This window comes from Geotrypetes seraphini, chromosome 7 (genome assembly GCF_902459505.1).
Source record: "Geotrypetes seraphini chromosome 7, aGeoSer1.1, whole genome shotgun sequence".
In the NCBI taxonomy this organism is placed as follows: Eukaryota; Metazoa; Chordata; class Amphibia; order Gymnophiona; family Dermophiidae; genus Geotrypetes; species Geotrypetes seraphini.
In genome coordinates, this window is record NC_047090.1 from 21,834,819 (window position 1) to 21,854,800 (window position 19,982).

General features: G+C 46.1%; 1 protein-coding gene across 3 annotated transcripts in view; it reads right to left on the reverse strand.

The window, feature by feature from the left end:
• LOC117363311 overlaps nt 1-19,982 on the reverse strand; it is a 393,068-nt gene that overhangs the window by 322,217 nt on the left and 50,869 nt on the right. For 2 of the 3 annotated variants that reach the window (XM_033950807.1, XM_033950806.1), the window contains exon 1: nt 1,235-1,564. The exons of the other annotated variant lie outside the window; for it this stretch is intronic. In XM_033950807.1, the coding sequence (XP_033806698.1) occupies nt 1,235-1,468 (234 nt within the window). In that variant the 5' untranslated portion in view covers nt 1,469-1,564. Of the gene's footprint in view, nt 1-1,234; nt 1,565-19,982 lie in introns of those variants that run through there. 3 annotated transcript variants of the gene reach the window in all.

A 19,982-nucleotide genomic window follows, 5' to 3' on the forward strand; every position in this document is an offset into this window, starting at 1 on the left:
CTCCAGGTGAGGGCGCACCATGGCCCGGTACAGCGGCATGATAACCTTCTCCGATCTGTTCGTGATCCCCTTCTTTATCATTCCTAGCATTCTGTTCGCCTTATTCGCTGCCGCTGCACATTGCGTAGAAGGCTTCATCGACTTGTCGATCAGAACTCCCAAATCCCAGTCTCACCTTTAAAGCTAATTACAGCAGCCTGCAGAGGATTGCCGGTAGGTAAAATGATTTTATTTTCAATATAGTGATTGAAATGTGTCAGTTTTGAGAATTTATATCTGCTTTGTATATTGTGTGTACAGTGTTCCCCCGTGAATTTGCAGTTTGTGAACTCACTAATTTGTGGTATGTTCTGACCACCTCTTTCTGTACTACAGTCAGGCCACACCAATCAGGAGCTGTGTGTCAAAGAAGCTCCTGATTGGTGTAGCCTGACTTTAGTAACAGGAAGAGGCGGTTGAAGCATACCACAAGTGATTGTCTGCACCCACCGGCACCCCAACTGCCCTCTCCTGCATTTTGACAGGCGCAAAACTGCATTTGCGGTTTTTCCAAAATTTATGGGTGTTTCGGGGGAGTACTGTATATAAAAAAATGAATGGAAAAAATTGCATTACTATTAGTAAAGGGGATGGGATCTGGGGCAGAGCTTGGGTGAGCCTAGGGGATACTCAGTTAATATTTGTTAGACTTAGGGGGTACTTAGCTTGAAGTAGTTGAGAAACACTGCCGTAGGCAATCAGCTGGCACCAGTGCCTCTCCTTCTCTCCAGCCCTTTTCCCTGCTGGCACCCCCTACTGGTGTCTCAGGGCCCATTTTGAGGGCCTCTGCATATGCACCAACATCGACATGATGATGTCACACATATGTGTGATGTTATCACGGCAACGTCCATGCACTTCTGAGTGTCTCAAGATGTGGCCACTACCTTTAGTGTGCCCCGGCTCAAGAAAGTTTGAGACACACTGTAATAGAAGCTACTAAGTAGTAGATTTAAAACAACTGAAGAAAATATTTCTTTACACAACGTGAAATTAAACTGTGGAATTCGTTGCTGGAGAATATGGTGAAATCAGTTAGTTTAGCAGGGATTAAAAAGGTTTGGATAAATTGTATTTTGCTTCTTTTAGTACATTTTAGCTGCACTTTAAAAATATTCACATCCAGCATTTACATTCTTGATACCCACAATTAAGACCATGAGGATTAAAACAATTACAGATGCAACAAACTTACCCGGTACAAAGGAGATGTCTTTAGCTGTTTAGCCACATTTTCTTGAAAACGTGGGCAGGGCTGCCATGCTGGGTAGCTGCTGAATGTAATGTTTTTTCTATTTCCATGGAAGAAAATCACCTTTTGCCTTCCACTGTAACTAAAGCCACGTATATCTTTCGAAGCAGGTAGACTGGGCTGGTATGTTCTTGGATATGTAGCAGGTACTGGTGCTTTTACTTCAAAGTCCTTCATAGTAGCATTTTACACCTCACCTCTACTTAGTTCAGTTTTGTTAAGGCAGCAATTGGGAATAAAATGAAAAATCTTCAACAAATTAAAAAAAACCAACCCAACTCATGGAAGGAATGAAACGCTGGCTTGAGAATTATCCTTGCAGTTGCCAGTGTTGGTGTTTTCTCAGGAATGAGATTATCCTGTAAATGATAAACCAAGGGAGGAATGCACACTGCTAAGGCCTAGATAAATTAAGGAATGTAATCAACAGCAAATGGAAGCTCTATAAACAAGAAAGGGATTGTACTGTGAAATAACAGTAAATGATTTATATGAGAATAAAGAGTATTATTGGTTTGCCCCATCTGAATAATTCGACTTCCTTTTCTTTACAGAACAAATCAAACTAACTATTGAAGTCTACGTTTAACAAGATGGCCACTCTGTTATATAAATTCCAATATTGTGTGTGGCGCTCTGCTTTGGTCAACTTGTGAATAAAAGTTATAGAAATATTTAAATAACTTAGAAGAAAAGGTAAAGCAGGGTAAGGCTCCCTAATACCTGAAAGAAAGACCACATGCTGTGGGGTATAGAAATATAGAAAGCAGTTACCACCACTACAACCTACATCCCACATCATATAAATGTTTACCGTATATAAATATAGCTTATTGACCCCCACCCTTTTACAAAACCGTGGAAGCAGTTTTCAGCGCAGGCTGGCGCGCTGAAATACTCTGTGCTGCTCCTGACACTCATAGGGACTCTATGAGCGTTGAAAGCAGCACAGAGCATTCAGCGTGTCGGCCTGCACTAAAAAACACTTTTGCAGTTTTGTAAAAGGGGTGGGGGGGTGAATGTTGTTATAAGGAGCAGAAAATAACCAAGTGAGTAATAAAACAAATTTAAACAAGAAGCACAATGGTTAAACAAATAATATTCTCTCTAGAAAAAAATTATATTTGGACCTTGGACACTTTCTGGCAAACTGGGTGTGATATTCACCACTAGAAGCCCCCTCCCTGAGTCAGTAAAACTGATTCTTAAGAAAGAAGCAATGGCAAAACAAGAATTCCTTGCTAGGAAGTCAAATGTGGTCCTTAAGCTAAAATGTGTTAAATTTTGCATTACAGCACAATTCTACTCGCTGTATCTCAAAAAAAAATGTAGTGGAATTAGAAAAAGTTCAAAGAAGGAAAACCAAAATGATTAAGGAGATGAAACACCTCTAATATGGGAAAGGCTTCAACTTGTAAAAGAGACAACTGAATGAGGACTTGGTAGAGGTCTACAAAATCTTGAGTGGTGTAGAACAGGTAAAAGTGAAGCAATTTTTTTTTACTGTTTCAAAAAAATACAAAGACTGGGAGATAAACAATGATATTACATGGAAATAGTTTTTAAACAAATAGGAGGAAATATTTTTCACTCAACTAATAGTTAAACTCTGGAACATGTTTCCAGAGGATGTAGTTACAGCAGTTAGCATATTTAGGTCTGAAGAAGGTTTGGGTGAAAAGTCCTTTACTTCTTGTCCTTTACTTTCTTCTATATATATTCTCTTATCTTTCTTTTTTTTCCCCTTCCCTTTCTTCCAGAAATTATTTCCAGCTGTCCCTATTTCTTCTTCCTTTCAGGCATTCCCCCCATTAACCTTAGCACACCCCTCACTCCTCTCATAATATTTCCCCTCCCCCCAACAGTACACAATTACAAGACTTAATGACAGAGGACACTTCCTAGGCCTTGGCACCTTGATCTGGGCCATCGTGGCAGCAGTTTCTTAGACCATAGTGGCAGCAGTAGCAGCAGTTTTTAGTCTTCTAATACCAGCAATAGTTTCTCACCTAGGCCAGCCCCTAATATCATAGAAACAGAAACATGATGACAGATAAGGGCCAAATAGCCCATCTAGTCTGCCCATCCGCAGTAACCATTATCTCTTTCTCTCTCCAAGAGATCCCACATGCCTATCTCAGGCCTTAGAAACATGATGGCCGATAAAGGCCAAATGGCTTCAGCTTCCTGGGCCAGATCAGCACTTCAACATCAGCATGATTTCCTTCACTTGGACTAGATACCAACTTTTAGACTAGGGGTTTCCAGCTCCACTTGTTTGTATGAGTAATATTTTTGTGGGTAAAATATGTCCAGTAATGTAACTGATCAGTATAATATTGCTATATAAAAATTCCCTAGTTCAATCCCTGAGTTAAATAGGTAGCACTTACAGCCCATGGGGGAAGGAAATCGTGTTCATTGCTAATGGTGAAACAATGACCAGATTTAGAGACCATGCTTCAGGGTTCCAGAAGGATCCGTTGTACATGGCCCCTAATCTCAGAAATCTTTGCTGCAATAACCAGATCAGGAACAGTAGGAAGGTGAATCTATTAAAATGTGTGTTGGGGGGGGGGGGGAGGAACCTTCCAGGCAGTTGAGGATGAACGCTTATAACACTAGAATTCCAGAACTGAAAGAAAAAAGGAGAAAGAAAGACAAATGAGCCAAAATGATATAGCAGGAACTCTCAATGTCCCGTCTATAGTTCTATGAGGAACATTCTGGAATCCATACTCCTAACTAAACCTTAGAAATATGATGCAATAGAGGATGGACTTCCTCATTACTTTTAGGACAGCATAAGCTACTTCATAAATCTGGAAGGAAATATAAAAGGACTTGGCAAGCTAGCACCCAGGGTTTTCCTTCCACTGTGAATCTAAGGAGTAAGGAGAGTCTGATTAAGAACTTAAATGGGGCATAGTAGAGACTAGATCAGGGGTGCCCAACACGTCGATCATGATCGACAGGTCGCTCGCTCAGGCGACCCCAGTCGATCGCAGAGCGGGTTCCTTTCTTGCCTTCTCTTTTTTCCCCTCCTGACTGGCCTGCTCCTGAATTCTGCTGCTGCCTCCGCTGCTCAACATTTAAAAACAAAAAACCGGCTTGGAGAATTTATGCTCCGGGGGCTAACGTGTGCTTGTACCGGCTTCCCTTCTCTTCCCTCTGAAACCTAAAGTTATGTCCGGGGGGGGGGGGGAGAGAAAGGAAGTCAGCACGCACATGTTAGAGCCCCATTCGCGGGCTAAAGCGGGAGACAGGTCAGTGAAGCTTGTGATTTGCTCTTCTTAATGCCAGGTCCTGCCTACTTTCTGTTTCCTCAAAGGCAGGACCCGGCAGCATTTCTCCCAATAGGTCGATCTTGGGCCGATCAGCCTTCCTCTCCCCGACTTCAATTCTGCCGTCGAAGAGGAAGTTCTGGCCAGCGGAACTTCCTCTCCGACGGCAAAATTGACGTCGGGGAGAGGAATGCTGGTGGGCCCGAAGCAAGGAGAGCTTGGCTGGCGGCGGGCGGCTTTGGGGGCCTGTTATCCGATGGCAGCGGCAGTGGCAGTGGCTTGGAGGAGGGCAGGGAGGGAGAAAGAGGGCAGGCAGGGAGACAGAAGGAAAGAAGAGAAACAGAAAAAAAGAAAGGGGGCATGAAGAGAGAAAGAAAGAGAGGGCAGGGAGAGAAGAAGAAAACGGGGGGTGGGGAATGAGGTCAGGAGGAGAGGAAGCATACAGGCTAAAAGAAGGGAAGAATGGATTGGATGCACAGTCAGAAGAAGAAAGTGCAACCAGAGACTCATGAAATCACCAGACAAGGTAGGAAAAATGATTTTATTTTAAATTTAGTGATCAAAATGTGTCTGAATTTATATCTGCTGTCTATATTTTACAATATGGTCCTTTACTAAACCGCAATGGCAGTTTTTAGCGCAGGGAGCCTATGAGCGTTGAAAGCAGCGCTGGGCATTCAGCGCAGCTCCCTGCGCTAAAAACTGCTATCGTGGTTTAGTAAAAAGGGAGGGGGTGGGTGTTTGTCTATTTTTGTATGGTTGTTACTGAGGTGACAGTGCATAGAGTCATCTGCTTTGACCTCTTTGAAAAAACCCCGGAATAGGAATGATAATTAACAATTCTATGCGTACAGTGTGCGTTGTGTTTTTTTTAAATTTTATTGTTGGTAGATCATTTTAAAAGTAGCTCGCAAGCCCAAAAAGTGTGGGCACCCCTGGCCTAGATAGTACACCAGACGTAACCAACTCAACCATACAAGAAAGGCCACAGTTAGTCTCATACTGGCTAGACTTGAACAGGCAGGATGCTGCAAAACAAGGGAGATCTGTGGGAAGAAGGAAGTGTCCAGCAACAGAGGAGTTGGTTTATCGTTTATTAAAACTTGATATACTGCCTTAATTGCAACACAATTCAAAGTGGTGTACAATAAAAAAACATTTTCAAAATAGAAATAGAATGCCATTAGTTATAGGACAGAATCACTCATTCATACCAAAGAGCAAAAAGATACAACAGATAATCCTCTATACTTCTGTTGGGAAAGAAGAAAAAGGACACTTAAGCTATATTAAGGGAACCGATACCCATGTGCATCCCTACTCTGTATCCTGAAAACTCAATACCGAGCATGGAAAGGGATCTGGCAGATGTATCCCTAACCTGCTGTTCAAAGGGCTACTTGGCATATACCGTATTTTCACGCATATAACGCGCACCCGTGTAAAACGCGCACACGGGTATAGAGCGTGGGAAACCGCAATTTATGTAAATAAATTAACAGATAGCGCGCACACGCATATACCACGCATGCTGCTCATTGAATTAAAACCTCCTCCTGCCTTGCCGTCCCGACTCTCCTCTTGCCGCTCTGCCCCGAATCGCCGCCCTGCTCCCGCCTTGTCGTCCCGACTCTCCTCTTGCCGCTCCTGTCCCTCCTTAAAAGTCTGCCTGCCTCCCCCTAGAAGTCCTGTCCCCCCTTAAAAGTCTGCCTGCCTCCCCCTTGAAGTCCTGTCCCCCCTTAAAGTTCTGCCTGTCCCCCTTGAAGTCCTGTCCCCACCCTGAAAGCCTGATTTCCCACCCCGGACCGCTGGCCCCCCCACCCTGAAGGACCGGTCGCACACCCCCCGACGTCCGATTCATCCCCCAGCCCTCCCGCACCGTTTGCGGTGGAGAAGCAGCCTACCGTGAGTTCGCGATGCCAATGAGCCCTGCTGCTTCCTCTGCCGGCGGTCCCGCCCCTTCTCTGAGCCCTGCGTTGCTTCCTCGGCAGAGGGGATGAATCGGACGTCGGGAGGGGGTGCGAGCGATCCTTCAGGGTAGGGGTGCGAGCGGTCCTTCAGGGTGGGGGGCCAGCGGTCCTTCGGGGTGGGGCATCAGGCTTTCAGGGCCGTTGGATGAATCAGACGTCGGGGGGGGGAAACCAGCAATGTAAAAAACAAATTGTAAAACACGCTCATGCATATAACGCACATGGTTATGCTCGGTTTGTAAAATCGTGTATAACACGCGCGTTATATGCGTGAAAATACGGTAATCTATTATGTTCTTACTCTTGCACTCTTTTGGAGGAGAGTGCATGGATCGCCCCTAAAACATGTCTCCAGTTGGGAGATATATCTCTCTTTGTTGGAGGGCCTGAAGATGACAGCTTATACTTTGGTATCCAGAACAATATATGAGCTGTTGGCCCATAATTCAAGAACCAAGGTTCATCCAGAGACTTTGTGTCTGTCCACATAAACAGAAGAATATGAAGATACTTGCCAAGGAACTACCAAGAAAGGAGAATAAAGAAAAAGAGTGAGAAGGGGAGCTCCAAGTCCAAGGGCTTTGAAACATCACTTATGTTTCACCTCTATACAGTAATCATCTGCATTTAAGACGGTAGGGCCCTGATATTCAGAGCACAGGAGTCAGCCTGGCTACCTCCCGTGATAGGCGGTAATCTTGGTTATTTAATGCTGGGGCTGTGGTAAATGAATATTGTCCCAACTACTACTTTATTTGCATTTTGTGCATTTAGTCTCGTGCCCTTTTTTATTTGTTCCTATTTAGGCCTAGCTTAGTCTCCCCATATCTACTAGGACCCTTTCATATGTTCTAGTTCAGACATGGGCAATTCCGATCCTCGAGGGCCGGAATTCAATTGGGTTTTCAGGATTTCCCCAATAAATATGCATGAGATCTATTTGAATACACTGCTTTCAATGCATATTCATTGAAGAAATCTTGAAAACCCGAATGGATTCTGGCCCTTGAAGACAGGAGTTGACCTTGTCTGTTCTAGTTGCTCTTTTCTTCTGTTTTACAATGTCTTTCCTTACAAATTTCTTTTTATGCAGCACCTCTAGAGCTACCTCGCTGTCTCAGTGAGTGGCCAACTACAGAAATAAAAGATTTTAATTAGTACGAGGTATAGGCATGCATGCTTTTCAGGAAATTCTTGTAAATAAGAGTGCTTGCTGGCAGAGTAGAGGATATTAATGAAATCATCTGTGATGAATCTTCCGGCACACTCCAAATATCTGTTTCAGACTATGAGAAATATTTTATTTCTTTTATACAATATCTTCTAAATATCAGCTTTTATAACGGTTGCTATTAGGATTGTACTGACTATTTTCTTATGAATAGCCACAGTGAATTTAGGAAGTATAGCTAACGTGACCATTAATTTTTTTCATCAAAACGGGACATCTATTAATTGTCAGTCCTGCCCCTAATCCCGCCCTAGCCCGTCACAATCTCACCCTAGCTCCGCTCCCTATCCTGCCCCCAATTTCTTCTATTCATTTTTCATGTACACATAATATCTTATTAATTCATAATGGTAACCATAAAATTAAAAAAAACCCAACAAAGCACACTATATTCAGAGAAAATGTTAATTATCATTTATATTTGGGGGGTTTCAAAGATGTCAAGGCAGATGACTTTAAAATATGCAATGTCACCTCAGTAAATATAGAAAAATAGACAAATATAGTACAAGATATAGACAGCAGATATAAATTCTCAAAACTGACACATTTTGATCACTAAATTGAAAATAAAATAATTTTTCCTACCTTTGCTGTCTGGCGATTTCATGAGTCTCTGGTTGTGTTTTCTTCTGACTATGCATCCTTTCTTTCATTTCTTTCTTTCTGCACTCAGGCCCAATAATTGTCCCTTTCTATTCCCTCCCTGCTTCCTTCCCATGTCCTTAGTGCCCCCAGTGCCTCCTTCCTATGTCCTTAGTGCCCTCAGTGCCTCCTTCCCATGTCCCTCTCACTACCTTCCATCCTTTGTACCACCCCCTCCCTCGAAGCCAGCCTGCCTGCCTGTTGCGCCAAAGCCTACCTGCCTCATTTCCTCCCTCCAGCGCCTGATTCAACCCCCCACCCCGGACCGCCAACTGCCAGCCTCCCTCCTTCCCTTCCTCCAGCACCGATTCAAACCCCTGTCCACCCGCCGCTGCAGCACCTTCTTTTTGCAGCCCAGAAGTCTTCTTCCTGACATCAATTCTGACATCGGAGAGAAAGTTCCGGGCCAGCCAATCGCTGCCTGGCTGGCCAGAACTTCCTCTCTGACATCAGAATTGACGTTGGGAAGAAGGCTTCTGGGCAGCAAGAAGAAGGTGCAGTGGTGGCGGACAGATGGGGGTTTGAATCGACGCTGATTTACTTGCTGAACTTAGAAAGTTTGCGACTCCTGCACCACACATGCATGAGTGCCTTCTCGCCCACACAAGGGCACGCGTCTCCTCAGTTCAGATAGCTAGCAGAGAAGCCAACCAGGGGAGGTGGGTGGGTTATGAGAATAGCTGCCTGCTGTCCCTGGATAACACCTGTTACGGTAAGTAACCGTGCTTTATCCCAGGACATGCAGGCAGCCTATTCTCAACATGTGGGTTACCTCCAAGAAATCTCTGACCAGATATCCCCCCAGGTGTCCCAGGATATATCAGAGCCCCAATCACCCTCCCATGCCCTCATGTATGAATGTGGGGTCCCCCGACAATTGAGGCATCTATATATAGCAGAGAGAGCTCCCTTCCTGAGCACCGGTCCTAACAAAAGCTCAAAGGGAGTTTTACCCCCCCTCAGATCCCTCAAAAGACCCGAGGCCCTGATATAATGAACCACTTGCAGGTAAGGAAACAAATCTCTGACCCCAAAGCCAAACCTGCCCCGGAGCTCTGTAAAGGGTCGAATACGGCCCAAAACCGGATCCCACAATTGACCCACACACACTAAGCCCCTAGTTTCCCAATCAGCAAATACTCCACCACCCCTTCCCGGTAGAAAATCTGGATTATATCTTAACGGGGTATACCACGAATGGCGCCTACCCAGCAATAAGCTACCCCGGGTCTGATTCCAAACCCTCAAAGAAGTTCCCACTGAGGACAAGCCACCCTCCAGCCGCACCCTGCCAGGTAACCAAGGTCGATGTAACAAAGGCACCCCACCGCTTAAACTTTGCTCCATCTCCACCCACAGTTTCGGCATCTGCGTCTGCCACTCTAAAAGGGCGCGCAGCTGAGCAGCCTGATAGTATTTTACCACATTGGGAACCCCCAACCCGCCGTCGCCCCTACCCATACATAAGACCGTCCTACTCACCCGAGGCCTCCTTCCAGCCCAAATAAAGTGAGAGATATGCCGTTGGGCTCCCTCCAACGTGTTCCTACCCACCCAGAGCGGCAGTACTTGAAATAAAAACAAAAGACGAGGCAAAATCATCATTTTCACAACTGCCACCCTACCCAACCAAGAGAAATACTGATCTTTCCAACTAAGCAAATCCTGACGAATGTGTCGAAAGAGCGGGGGGAAATTAAGATCATAGAGATCCACTCCCGGAGGTCCGAAATAAACCCCGAGGTAACGGAGAGAATGCTGAACCCACCGGAACGAAAACCGGTCTCGGAGGTAAGCCACTCGATCATCAGACAAGTTAACGTTAAGGAGCTCAGATTTTCCAACATTGACACGAAATTCCGACACCTTACCATAAGCATCTAACTCCCGTAAGATAGCATGCAGGGAACCCTCAGAGTCCTCCACCGTAAACAAGAGATCATCCGCAAATAAAGCCAACTTATAATCCCCACCCAGCACCGTAACCCCCTTGATATCCCGATTCAACCGCACCCTCTGCGCCAGGGGTTCCATCGTCAAAGCGAAGAGAAGAGGTGAAAGGGGACACCCCTGACGCGTTCCCCTTGCGAGCGAGAAAGTCTCCGAGTAGCCCCCATTTACCTTTATACATCCTATAGGGCAAGTATAAAGGATCTGGATCCAATCCCGCATGCGTGGACCCAAACCTACAGATTCCAAAACCCTAAACAAGAAAGGCCAGGAGACTCTATCGAACGCCTTCTCAGCGTCGACCGACAGAAACACCGTTTCCCTCGCTCCCCCCTTGTCCTTTCAAACAAATTGTAAACCCGACGAGTATTGTCGCCCACCTGTCTACCCGTTACAAAACCCGACTGATCTGGATGGATCAGCCGATTAATCCAACTCAATCTGTCAGCCAAGATCCGCGTAAAGAGCTTAGTGTCAACCCCCAACAACGAGATCGGCCTATAAGAAGCACACTGCAGGGGATCCTTCCCCTCCTTGGCCAACACCGTCACACCCGCTAATCTCATAAAGTAGGGGAGGGCACTATTCTCTTGCAAGGAGTTAAGAAAACGCAACAAAGGAGGCAGCAAAAGATCCTGAAAGCGTTTATAATATCGAACAGTAAAACCATCCAACCCTGGCGACTTACCAAGGGGCATAGAACGCAGCACTCCACGAGCCTCAACCAACGTGAGAGGACAGTCCAACCGTGCCACATCATCTGGCGCAATCCGGGGCAACTCCGCTGAAGCCAAATAAGCGTCTAGGTCTGGTAAGGACCCAGAAGTTTCCGGTGCATAGAAATGGGAGTAATACTCCACAAAACGGGCCCGAATAGTATCCTCTTTCCGCAACAACTCACCAGAGGCTGCACGTAGCGAGAGAATCTGATTGCGCGTCTGCCTCACTTTTAGACGATGGGCAACCAGTCTACTAGCTTTATTAGAAAATTCAAAATAACGCTGTTTGAGAAGCTGTAAATTGTGGTGTAAGCGCTCCAGGTCCAAAGCCTGAAGATCCCGGCGTGCTTGAAACAAGCGTTCCCGTAATGCGACATCCCAAGGGCTGCGCTTGTGCAAGCCCTCCAACCGACCAATCAAAATCAGCAAAGCCGCCGCCTCTTCCCGTTGTTTACGTTGCCGGGCTGAGGCCAGGGCTATCACTCTGCCCCTAAGGGTAGCCTTTAACCCCTCCCAAACCACTTCCAACGAAGCGCCACATTCTACATTCACATCTAAATAGTCTTGTATCCACCCTTCAATCTGCGCTCCCACCTCCGGATCATCCAGGAGACTATCATTAAAACACCAGAATTTGCGTCCCGAGCCACCACCCTCTCCCAGGAACCGCAACCAAACTGGGGCATGATCCGACCATGTTAGGGACTCAATCCCCGCTGATTCCACCCTCCGAAGCAGTCCCCGCTCCACAAAAACATAATCAATTCTAGAATAAGAGGAATGGATACCCGAAAAATAAGTATAATCTCTGACCGATGGATGGAGCCACCGCCAACAGTCCACTACATTCAGAGTAGCTAAGGCCTCCCTCAACAGTTTACGATCCCGCCTCCCATACAGATCCGCCCTCCCTGAATTATCCAAATGAGGGGTTACTGTAAGATTAAAATCCCCACCTAAAACCAGGGCACCCCCCTTAAACCTGAGAATTCTAGGCACTAACTCTCGAAAGATGACCCCCTGACCCTCATTGGGAGCATAAACATTAACCAGGGAGTACAAGACCCCCTCAATCAAAGCCTCCAACATTATATATCTACCCTGAGGATCCCGCACCACCCTCTGCACTTCACAACAAATCCCCCTACGAACAAGAATACCCACCCCACCCCTCTTAGAAGTGCCTACCCTGGAAGCCCAAAAGGCCTGAGGAAACCTAGAATCCCTAACTAGAGATTCATGGGACTGGAGTAGATGTGTCTCCTGGACGAAACATACATCAGCCCGCAAGCGAAGCAGCTCCCTGTAGAAAGCTCGTCTCTTATTGGGGGAATTTAGACCCCTGATATTATAAGAGACCAACCGGAATCCCTCCATAATCCAATGAAAAGAATGGCAATGCAACCCCAACCCCTACCAACTTGTCCCCACATCTCCCGCTACCCCCCCCCAGCCCACTCCCCCACCCCCCCCTCCCCCAAAGTGAGAGTCCACAGATCTCCCACCAGCATACAAGGAAGTGATCCATCCCCATGGCCCCTTACACAAACCCCACAACACAACACTAACTGTCAAATACAGTTCCCACAACAATCCCCAGAATTCAGTCAGCCCACCCCCAAAGCCCCCCGCATCACACTTCTCACTCCCCCCTCCCCCACAGTACAACATTCCCCCACAGAACACCAATACATCTCTCCAACTTCCCCCTTCCCACCCTCCCCCTGAACCAGTCCATGGGCAACCCCCTCACAGTTCCTTTCCAAAACTCAAACCCAGGTACCCAGCTCCAAGGAGGGGTCCATACACACCCCCCCTGCAGATGGGGAAGCATTGAAAAAAAACTGGAACAATACAAGCACAGTCAGTCAGCCCTCAGGGGGGGGCACTGGATGTAGAAGCAGTAACTGGAAGAGGGTGTCCACCTCCTCGGCCGCCCCTCCCGCTCCGGGATCCTCTCTCCACTCGCTGCCATCGGGAGGGGGCGGTAGGCGCCACTCCGTTCACCACCGCTCCCCCAGCAGGAACAGCCTCCTCCGGGATCTCAATACCCGCTTGCTGCAGCAGACCACGAGCTCCCGCACTGTAGTAACTTTTGTATGAACTCCATTGATGGTAATCACCACCCCAAAAGGGTAAGTCCAGCGGTAGCGCAAATTACTACACTGCAATGCTTTGGTCACATCTCTGAACGCCCGACGTTTCTGGAGCGTGCCCGCAGCCAGGTCTTGATAGAACTCCAACCGATGGCCTTCCCATGTTACTGTGCCCATCTCCCGGGCTCTGCGGAAGATCTGTTCCTTAAGGGTAAAGCTCAGGAGGCAGAGTACAATATCTTTAGGTTGATCGGATGTCCGAGGTCCCAGAGCTCGATGTGCCCACTCAAGTCCCGGCTCCAGGGTATCATCTTGTAAAAGCCACCTGATCAGCTTAATAGTAGTAGCACGCACATCTTTATACTCTGGTAAGTCCGGTAGGCCCCGCACCCTCAAATTATTACGCCGGGTGCGGTTCTCCAGGTCCTCAACTTTGTCCAGGAGGAGTTGATAATCAGCAGAGGCAATTTCCAAGGATCTTTGTACCCCGGTCACCTTCTCCTCGCAGCTATCCAGCCGCATCTCCACAACCTCCATCCTGGTGCCCACCTCCACCAAATCAGTTTGCAGCTCTTGCACCGCTTCCCGGACCTGCACAGCCACAGCCAAAATTTCAGATTTCACCTCAGTAATCCAACGCTGCATGTCCGCTTTAGTAAGCGGTTCCGGCGGGGCATCCACCTGCACGGGCTCAACCAGCATGTCAGCGACCGCAGCGATAGCCCCACTCAATCGCGCCGCTTCTCCGCTGCTGGTCTCCGGGCCCGCACCGCCACGTGCCACCCGGCCCAGCGCCTGCTCCATCGTGCGCTGGCCGGGTTTGTCACCAGGTACTTTTTTGCGCGTTGCCATGGGGTTCCCTGATTCTTCGCACACCTCACCACCACTCGGGGAGTGGAAAAATGCGCCGTTTTCACAACTTTAATCAGTTAGATCGCCGGGCCCGAATGGAGCTTTCAGTTTAAGCTCCCATCCGCGGCGATGACATCACTTCCTCCTCTTGTGTTCAGTTTTGGAGACCGTATCTGGCGAAGGACATAAGAAGATTTGAAGTTGTCCAGACGAAAATTATAGGAGGCTTGCGCCAGAAGACGTATACCCTAGAGGAAAGGAGGGACAGGGGTAGATATGATTCAGACATTCAAATACTTGAAGGGTATTAACATAGAACAAAATCTTTACTAGAGAAAGGAAAATTGTAAAACCAGAGGACATAATTTGAGGTTGAGGGGTGGTAGATTCAAGAGCAATGTTAGGAAATTCTACTTTACAGAGAGGGTGCTGGATGCCTGGAAGAGGTGGTGGAGAGGAAAATGGTGACTAAGTTCAAAGAAGCGTGGGATGAACACAGAGGATCTAGAATCAGAAAATAATATTAAATATTGAACTAAGGCCATTACTGGGCAGACTTGCATGGTCTTTGTCTGTATATGGCTGTTTGAGGGAGGATGGGCTGGAGAGGGCTTCATTGGCTGGGAGGGTTCAGATGGGATGGAGGAGGTTTTAACGTAGATTTCGGCAGTTGGAACCCAAGCACAGTACCGGGTAGAGCTTTGGATTCTTGCCCAGAAATAGCTAAGAAGAAAAAATTTAAATTGAATCAGGTTGGGCAGACTGGATGGACCAATCGGGTCTTTATTTGCCGTTATCTACTATGTTATGTTACTATGACCAAAGCCCGTTTACAGTCCACAGTATGTAAAACGGTTTCTCCAGCATGAGAATGAGGCTTAGGAAAAAACACTGGAGAAGAATTGACTGATTAAGATGAAATTCATTGACAACTTTCGGAAGAAAACTTTGGATGTGTACATAGAACCTCCTTTTCATGATGAAAACTGTAAAGGGTGGATATACTACCCAGGCTTGTAACTCACTGACAGTTGAGAGCTATATAGAAGATCACTTTCCAGGTGATAAACTTGAGATGAGCTGTGGCCATTGGTTCATCAACCTGGAAAATACCACATTAAGGTCCCAGAGAACAGGTAGGGACTGGAGAGGTGGTTTCACATTGAAAAACCCTATTATGAATCTAGAGATCAAAGGTTGAGCAGAAAGAGGTGTTCCTGCGACTGGTGTGTGAAAAGCTTTTAGAGTGCTGAGATGGACTGACAGATGTAGATTCAGATAGATGAAGCAGAGAATCCAAAACCAAATCCACTGATAAAGAAGGTGGATTGTGATGATGAAGGAGACACCATGAAGAGAACCTAGTCCACTTTTGTTGATAACATTGTTGAGTAGCTGGTTACTTGGATGCATCAAGAATTTGTCAAACAGGCTGAGAAGTATGTAAAGTAGAAGGGTCAGCCTGAGAGAACCCAAGCTGACAGATGTAGTGATGGCAGGTTGGGATGGAGAAAAGATCCCTGACTCTGTGTAAGCAGAGTAGGAAATATTGGAAGAGGTATGGGCTCCCTGAATCTGAGCTGAAGTAGAAGGGAGGGGGAAACCAATGTTGCCTGGGCCATCATGGAGCATGGTGGCTGCTTCACTCTTGAGCTTGAACAGAGCTTTCAAGATGAGAGGGATTGGAGAAAATGCATATAGACATATGCCTGTCCAATCCAGAAGAAAGGCATCTGCTTTCAGGCGGAGAGGAGAGTAAAGCCCGGAGCAAAACTGGGGCAACTGGTGATTGTGAAGAGCCGTAAACAAGTCCACTGGTGAGGGGCCCTATTGAGCAAAGATGGACTGGAGAGTCCCAGAGCTGAGAGTCCCTTTGTGAGGCTGAAGAATTCTGCTGAGGTTGTCTGCTAGGGAATTCTTCTCCCCTCAAGTGTAGACAGCTTTTAGGTGCAAATGGTTGCCCAAGTCCAGAACTTCTGGGCCTCCTGACATAACAGGAGAGAGCCTGTGCCTCCTTGTTTGAAGATGCAGTACATCGCTACTTGATTGTGCAAAGGAGGAAGACTTGGGACCAGAGAAGATGATGGAACACCTTGAGGACATAAAAAATCACTCTGAATTTCCTCTGCTTGACGTCCAAAGATCCTGAGGCTGAAGATCATCCATATGAACCCCCCCCCCCCAAGCATACGGGGATGCATCCATCGTGATGACCTTATAAGGGGGTAAGTGATAAAGGAGACCTCTGGAGAGATTGGAAGGGGTCATCCACCATCGAAGCGACTGCAAAAGAAATGATGTCATGATGAAATGATGTTGTGAGAGATGATCTGTCGCTTGAGACCACTGAGGAGTGCAAAGAAGTAGCCTTGCCAGTGGTGTCCTGTGGACAGTGGAAAGGGAAACACAGAGTTTTGCTAGTAGTGCTCTAGGATACAGGAAAGTCATATGACCTGAAAACCTTCAAGTGCCAAGCAAAAAATGTTCAAATTGTAAACAGGCAAAGAAGAGCAAGTTCAGAAGAAGAAATGCTCTCAATAGAGAAAAAGACCAAATTCTGGAGACCCTTGGTAGAATCACCATGAAAATTGAAGAGTAGTAGTCGTATGAAAAAGAAAAATCCAAAGATGGAAGAATGGTGGAGTCACAAATGCAAGCACTCCTTATTAATATGAAAAAAGATGTGAGGCCAGTAGAAGGGCCTGATAGTGCAAACTGTGCTAGGTGACTGAAAAGCGAAAGCACATACAAGAAACCCTAAGGAATGAAAGGAAAGAAGAGGCTTCCCTGAAATCCAAAGAGTGAAAACTCGGGAAGAGCAAGAATACTGCACCTGGGTGTGAAAACAACAGCAGAACCGAAAGGTGTGAAAACCAATCAAGTGGGAAGGAGAAAAAAAACTCCAGACCCCCTAGAAATGAAGGATATCAAGAGTCGGATAGTGGCAGAAAGAAGAAAATCCAAAGGCCAAAAGGCTAAAGGAAAAAATGCTGCAATGAAAACCAGGAGAAGAAAATTTATCTTAAAAAGGATTGAGCGGCCTCCTCCTCCCCTACAGCCACTTTCAAACCTCCAGCATGAAGTATAAAGGAATGTAGGGAACTGAGGAAGAGTCTGGATATTCCCAAGCAGACACCCTGCAACATTAGTGTAACAGTGGAATGAGAAATGAATACACTTGGTTGATCCGGTATCGCAGCAAAATCAAGGTCAAAACTGTAATGACAGAAAAACTAACTGATAGGCTCTCCATCCTTGTTAGTTCCCGTCAGTGGTCACTGATGCTTCTAAGAGTATGTAAGTACTGAGAAGGCAGAGTCAAGCAGCGGAAGACAACACTGTGTATCAATTCGATGTACAGTAGGTATGTCGACTCTCCTTCCATAGCAACACCAAAACAAAAGTCTGAATTTAAGGATATGCTCCGAAGAAACACGTCAAAAAAGGCTAACGTGAGTTGAATATTGCCCTCACCAGCAAGTATACATACACTAGATCCTGAAGACTTCTTCAAGGTAGATTGCACTAGCAATTCACAAAGAAGTTAAGGTGTATCAAATGCAGAAATAGGAATCACTCTGTATAAAACCCCTGAAAAGGGAAAAAATGGAGACTCTAAACTAAAGAGAAAAATCTCCTTTAAAAAGGGAAAAAAATTTTTATAGTTCCCTAAAAATTTGTTAAGACTGAAGGAACAGAGTCAGACAGCGGAAGACAATGCTGTGAGTAGCAGAAGTCAAAGCTAAAGAAATAGTAGCATCATGGAAGAAGACCGGTATCAGCGAGTCATCGGTGTCGAGTCTTTGAGAAGAAGGGGCGGCACCGATGGTGACTCTACTGCAGATGCAACTGGTGTCAAAGGTTCAGACCAGAGTGGCACCGGAAGAATTGATGTCGACACGGGCAAAAATTTTGGTCGACACCAGCATCAGAAAATGCTCACCCAATTCTTCCCCAAGCAAGTTGTGCATCTTTTGCATTAGGGTAAATACTGGAGACACCGAATGGATACAGGAAAAAACACACACATACACACACCTAAGTCTTCCCATAACAAGTTATCAATCTGTTATGTAAGGGAGAGCACCAGTATTGCTAGTTTATTGTTCGGTATTGTTTATTGTCCCATAAGAATGAGGTCGGAACCGGGTGGTGATGAAACTTCATGAAAACAGTATGCAGTATAGTGAAGCTGAGTCCCAGTTGCGAAGAAAAACACTGGTACCGTAGACTGTTCATCAGTATCGCTGAGCTGTCCCATACAGATGAAGTCGACGTCGAGCCCCCAGATTGGGACCAGTCACATACGGGACTGCATCAAAAGTAGCATGAGTTGAACTTTAAGTGGAGCTCAAGCTTTTGAGACTGAATGAATAAACACCGGTACCGTTTACTTTATCGCCGGTACCATCAGTGTCAAGATTTGGTAGCGAAATGATCAAAGACAAGGCACTTCACAGGAACAGGTGACAGGTATGGGACATATCCAAACACTGGTACCACTGGCGTGTCACCAGTACCCATGGTGTCGCGCTCCAGTCCCATGAGAATGAGGCTTAATCCTGCCACTCCTCAGTTTCAGGAGTGGGCGCTTACAGGACTATTTCAAGGTCAGCATGACTTGACTCAATGCTAGTGTGACCTGAGTCCCATTGAAGGAAGTCCATTTACTCAAATAGTACAAGACAACACCAGAGGCAGGCAGTACTGCAAGTGTCGAGAAGTGCAGTGTCACCGAGAACGGCGGAGTCGATATCGACATCAGGCTGTCTATGCTGAAAAAATATGATGCTGCTAGATCCTCCGACATCGAAACTTCGATCCCACACCTCCGGTGCGGGGAAGTCAAAACAGCAGGATGAGAAGTCCGTTGATGAAGAATCTGTTCTTCTGCTTCTTTCTTACCCACCGGTTTTTTGTAGTTTTTAATTAGTAAGAAAATGGAAGACAGTGCAGTGGCTTCATAAGAATTAAAGAAGCTGGAACATGACTTCGCTAGATAAAACTCAACCACTTGACATGGAGGGGATACAACAGCCGAGGAAAACTTAAGGTCGGAGGCTGAAGTAAACGAGTAGGCCCCACCGAGTCAAACTTGAAGACAAGCTAAAGTTTAAAAAAAGATTTATTTAAAAAAAAAAAAAGCAATACTAAAGAAAAAAAGGGGAAAAAACTGACAGAAAGTCAGAAAGCTGCGAGAGTGAGAAGGCAAGAAAAGTTAAACAATCGTTAAACATGTCTTCTTAGCTCTGCGGAAATGAAAAAACTGAGGGACCATGCACCCTACGTTGGACGGGAAGGCATTCGCGCATGCGCAGTTCAGGTTATCGTGAACTTTCTAAAGTCTTAAAGTGGCGATGCACTTTTAAAGTGGTCCATACCAGGGCTCCGTCGGTGATGTCACCCATATGTGAGAATATGCTGACTGCTTGTCCTGGGATAATAATTGAAAAGATACTTTTGTAAATGTTCGCTAGTGCAAGCAGCAACGTCCACTTGCTGCTCGCCTCGCCCTCAGCTCCCTTCTGATGTCACATCCTGGTCCCATGACAAGAAATGACATCAGAAGGGAGCCGAGGCTGTCACAAGCAGCAGGTGGAAGATGCTACTCACACTAGCGAACATTTACAGAGGTACGCCATGGGCGGAGGGGAGGAGGAGGCGCCAGCACAGGTAGTGACAGACTCTTGCGTACACGATGTGCACATCATCTATTCTAGTGTATATTTATTTTATAAATTATTTCTTATGAAGGGAATTTTAAAAATTAATTCTGGAATCTCTCGCGGCACACCCGGTATCTCTTTGTGGCACGCGGTTTGCAAGACGCTGCTTTAAGGAAAATCCGAAAATAGCTAAAATAAGAATTTTAAATAGAAGAATGTTTAAAGTTAGTGCAAATATTATACAGCAGACGATTACCTAGCCTTTCAAGATACAGTGT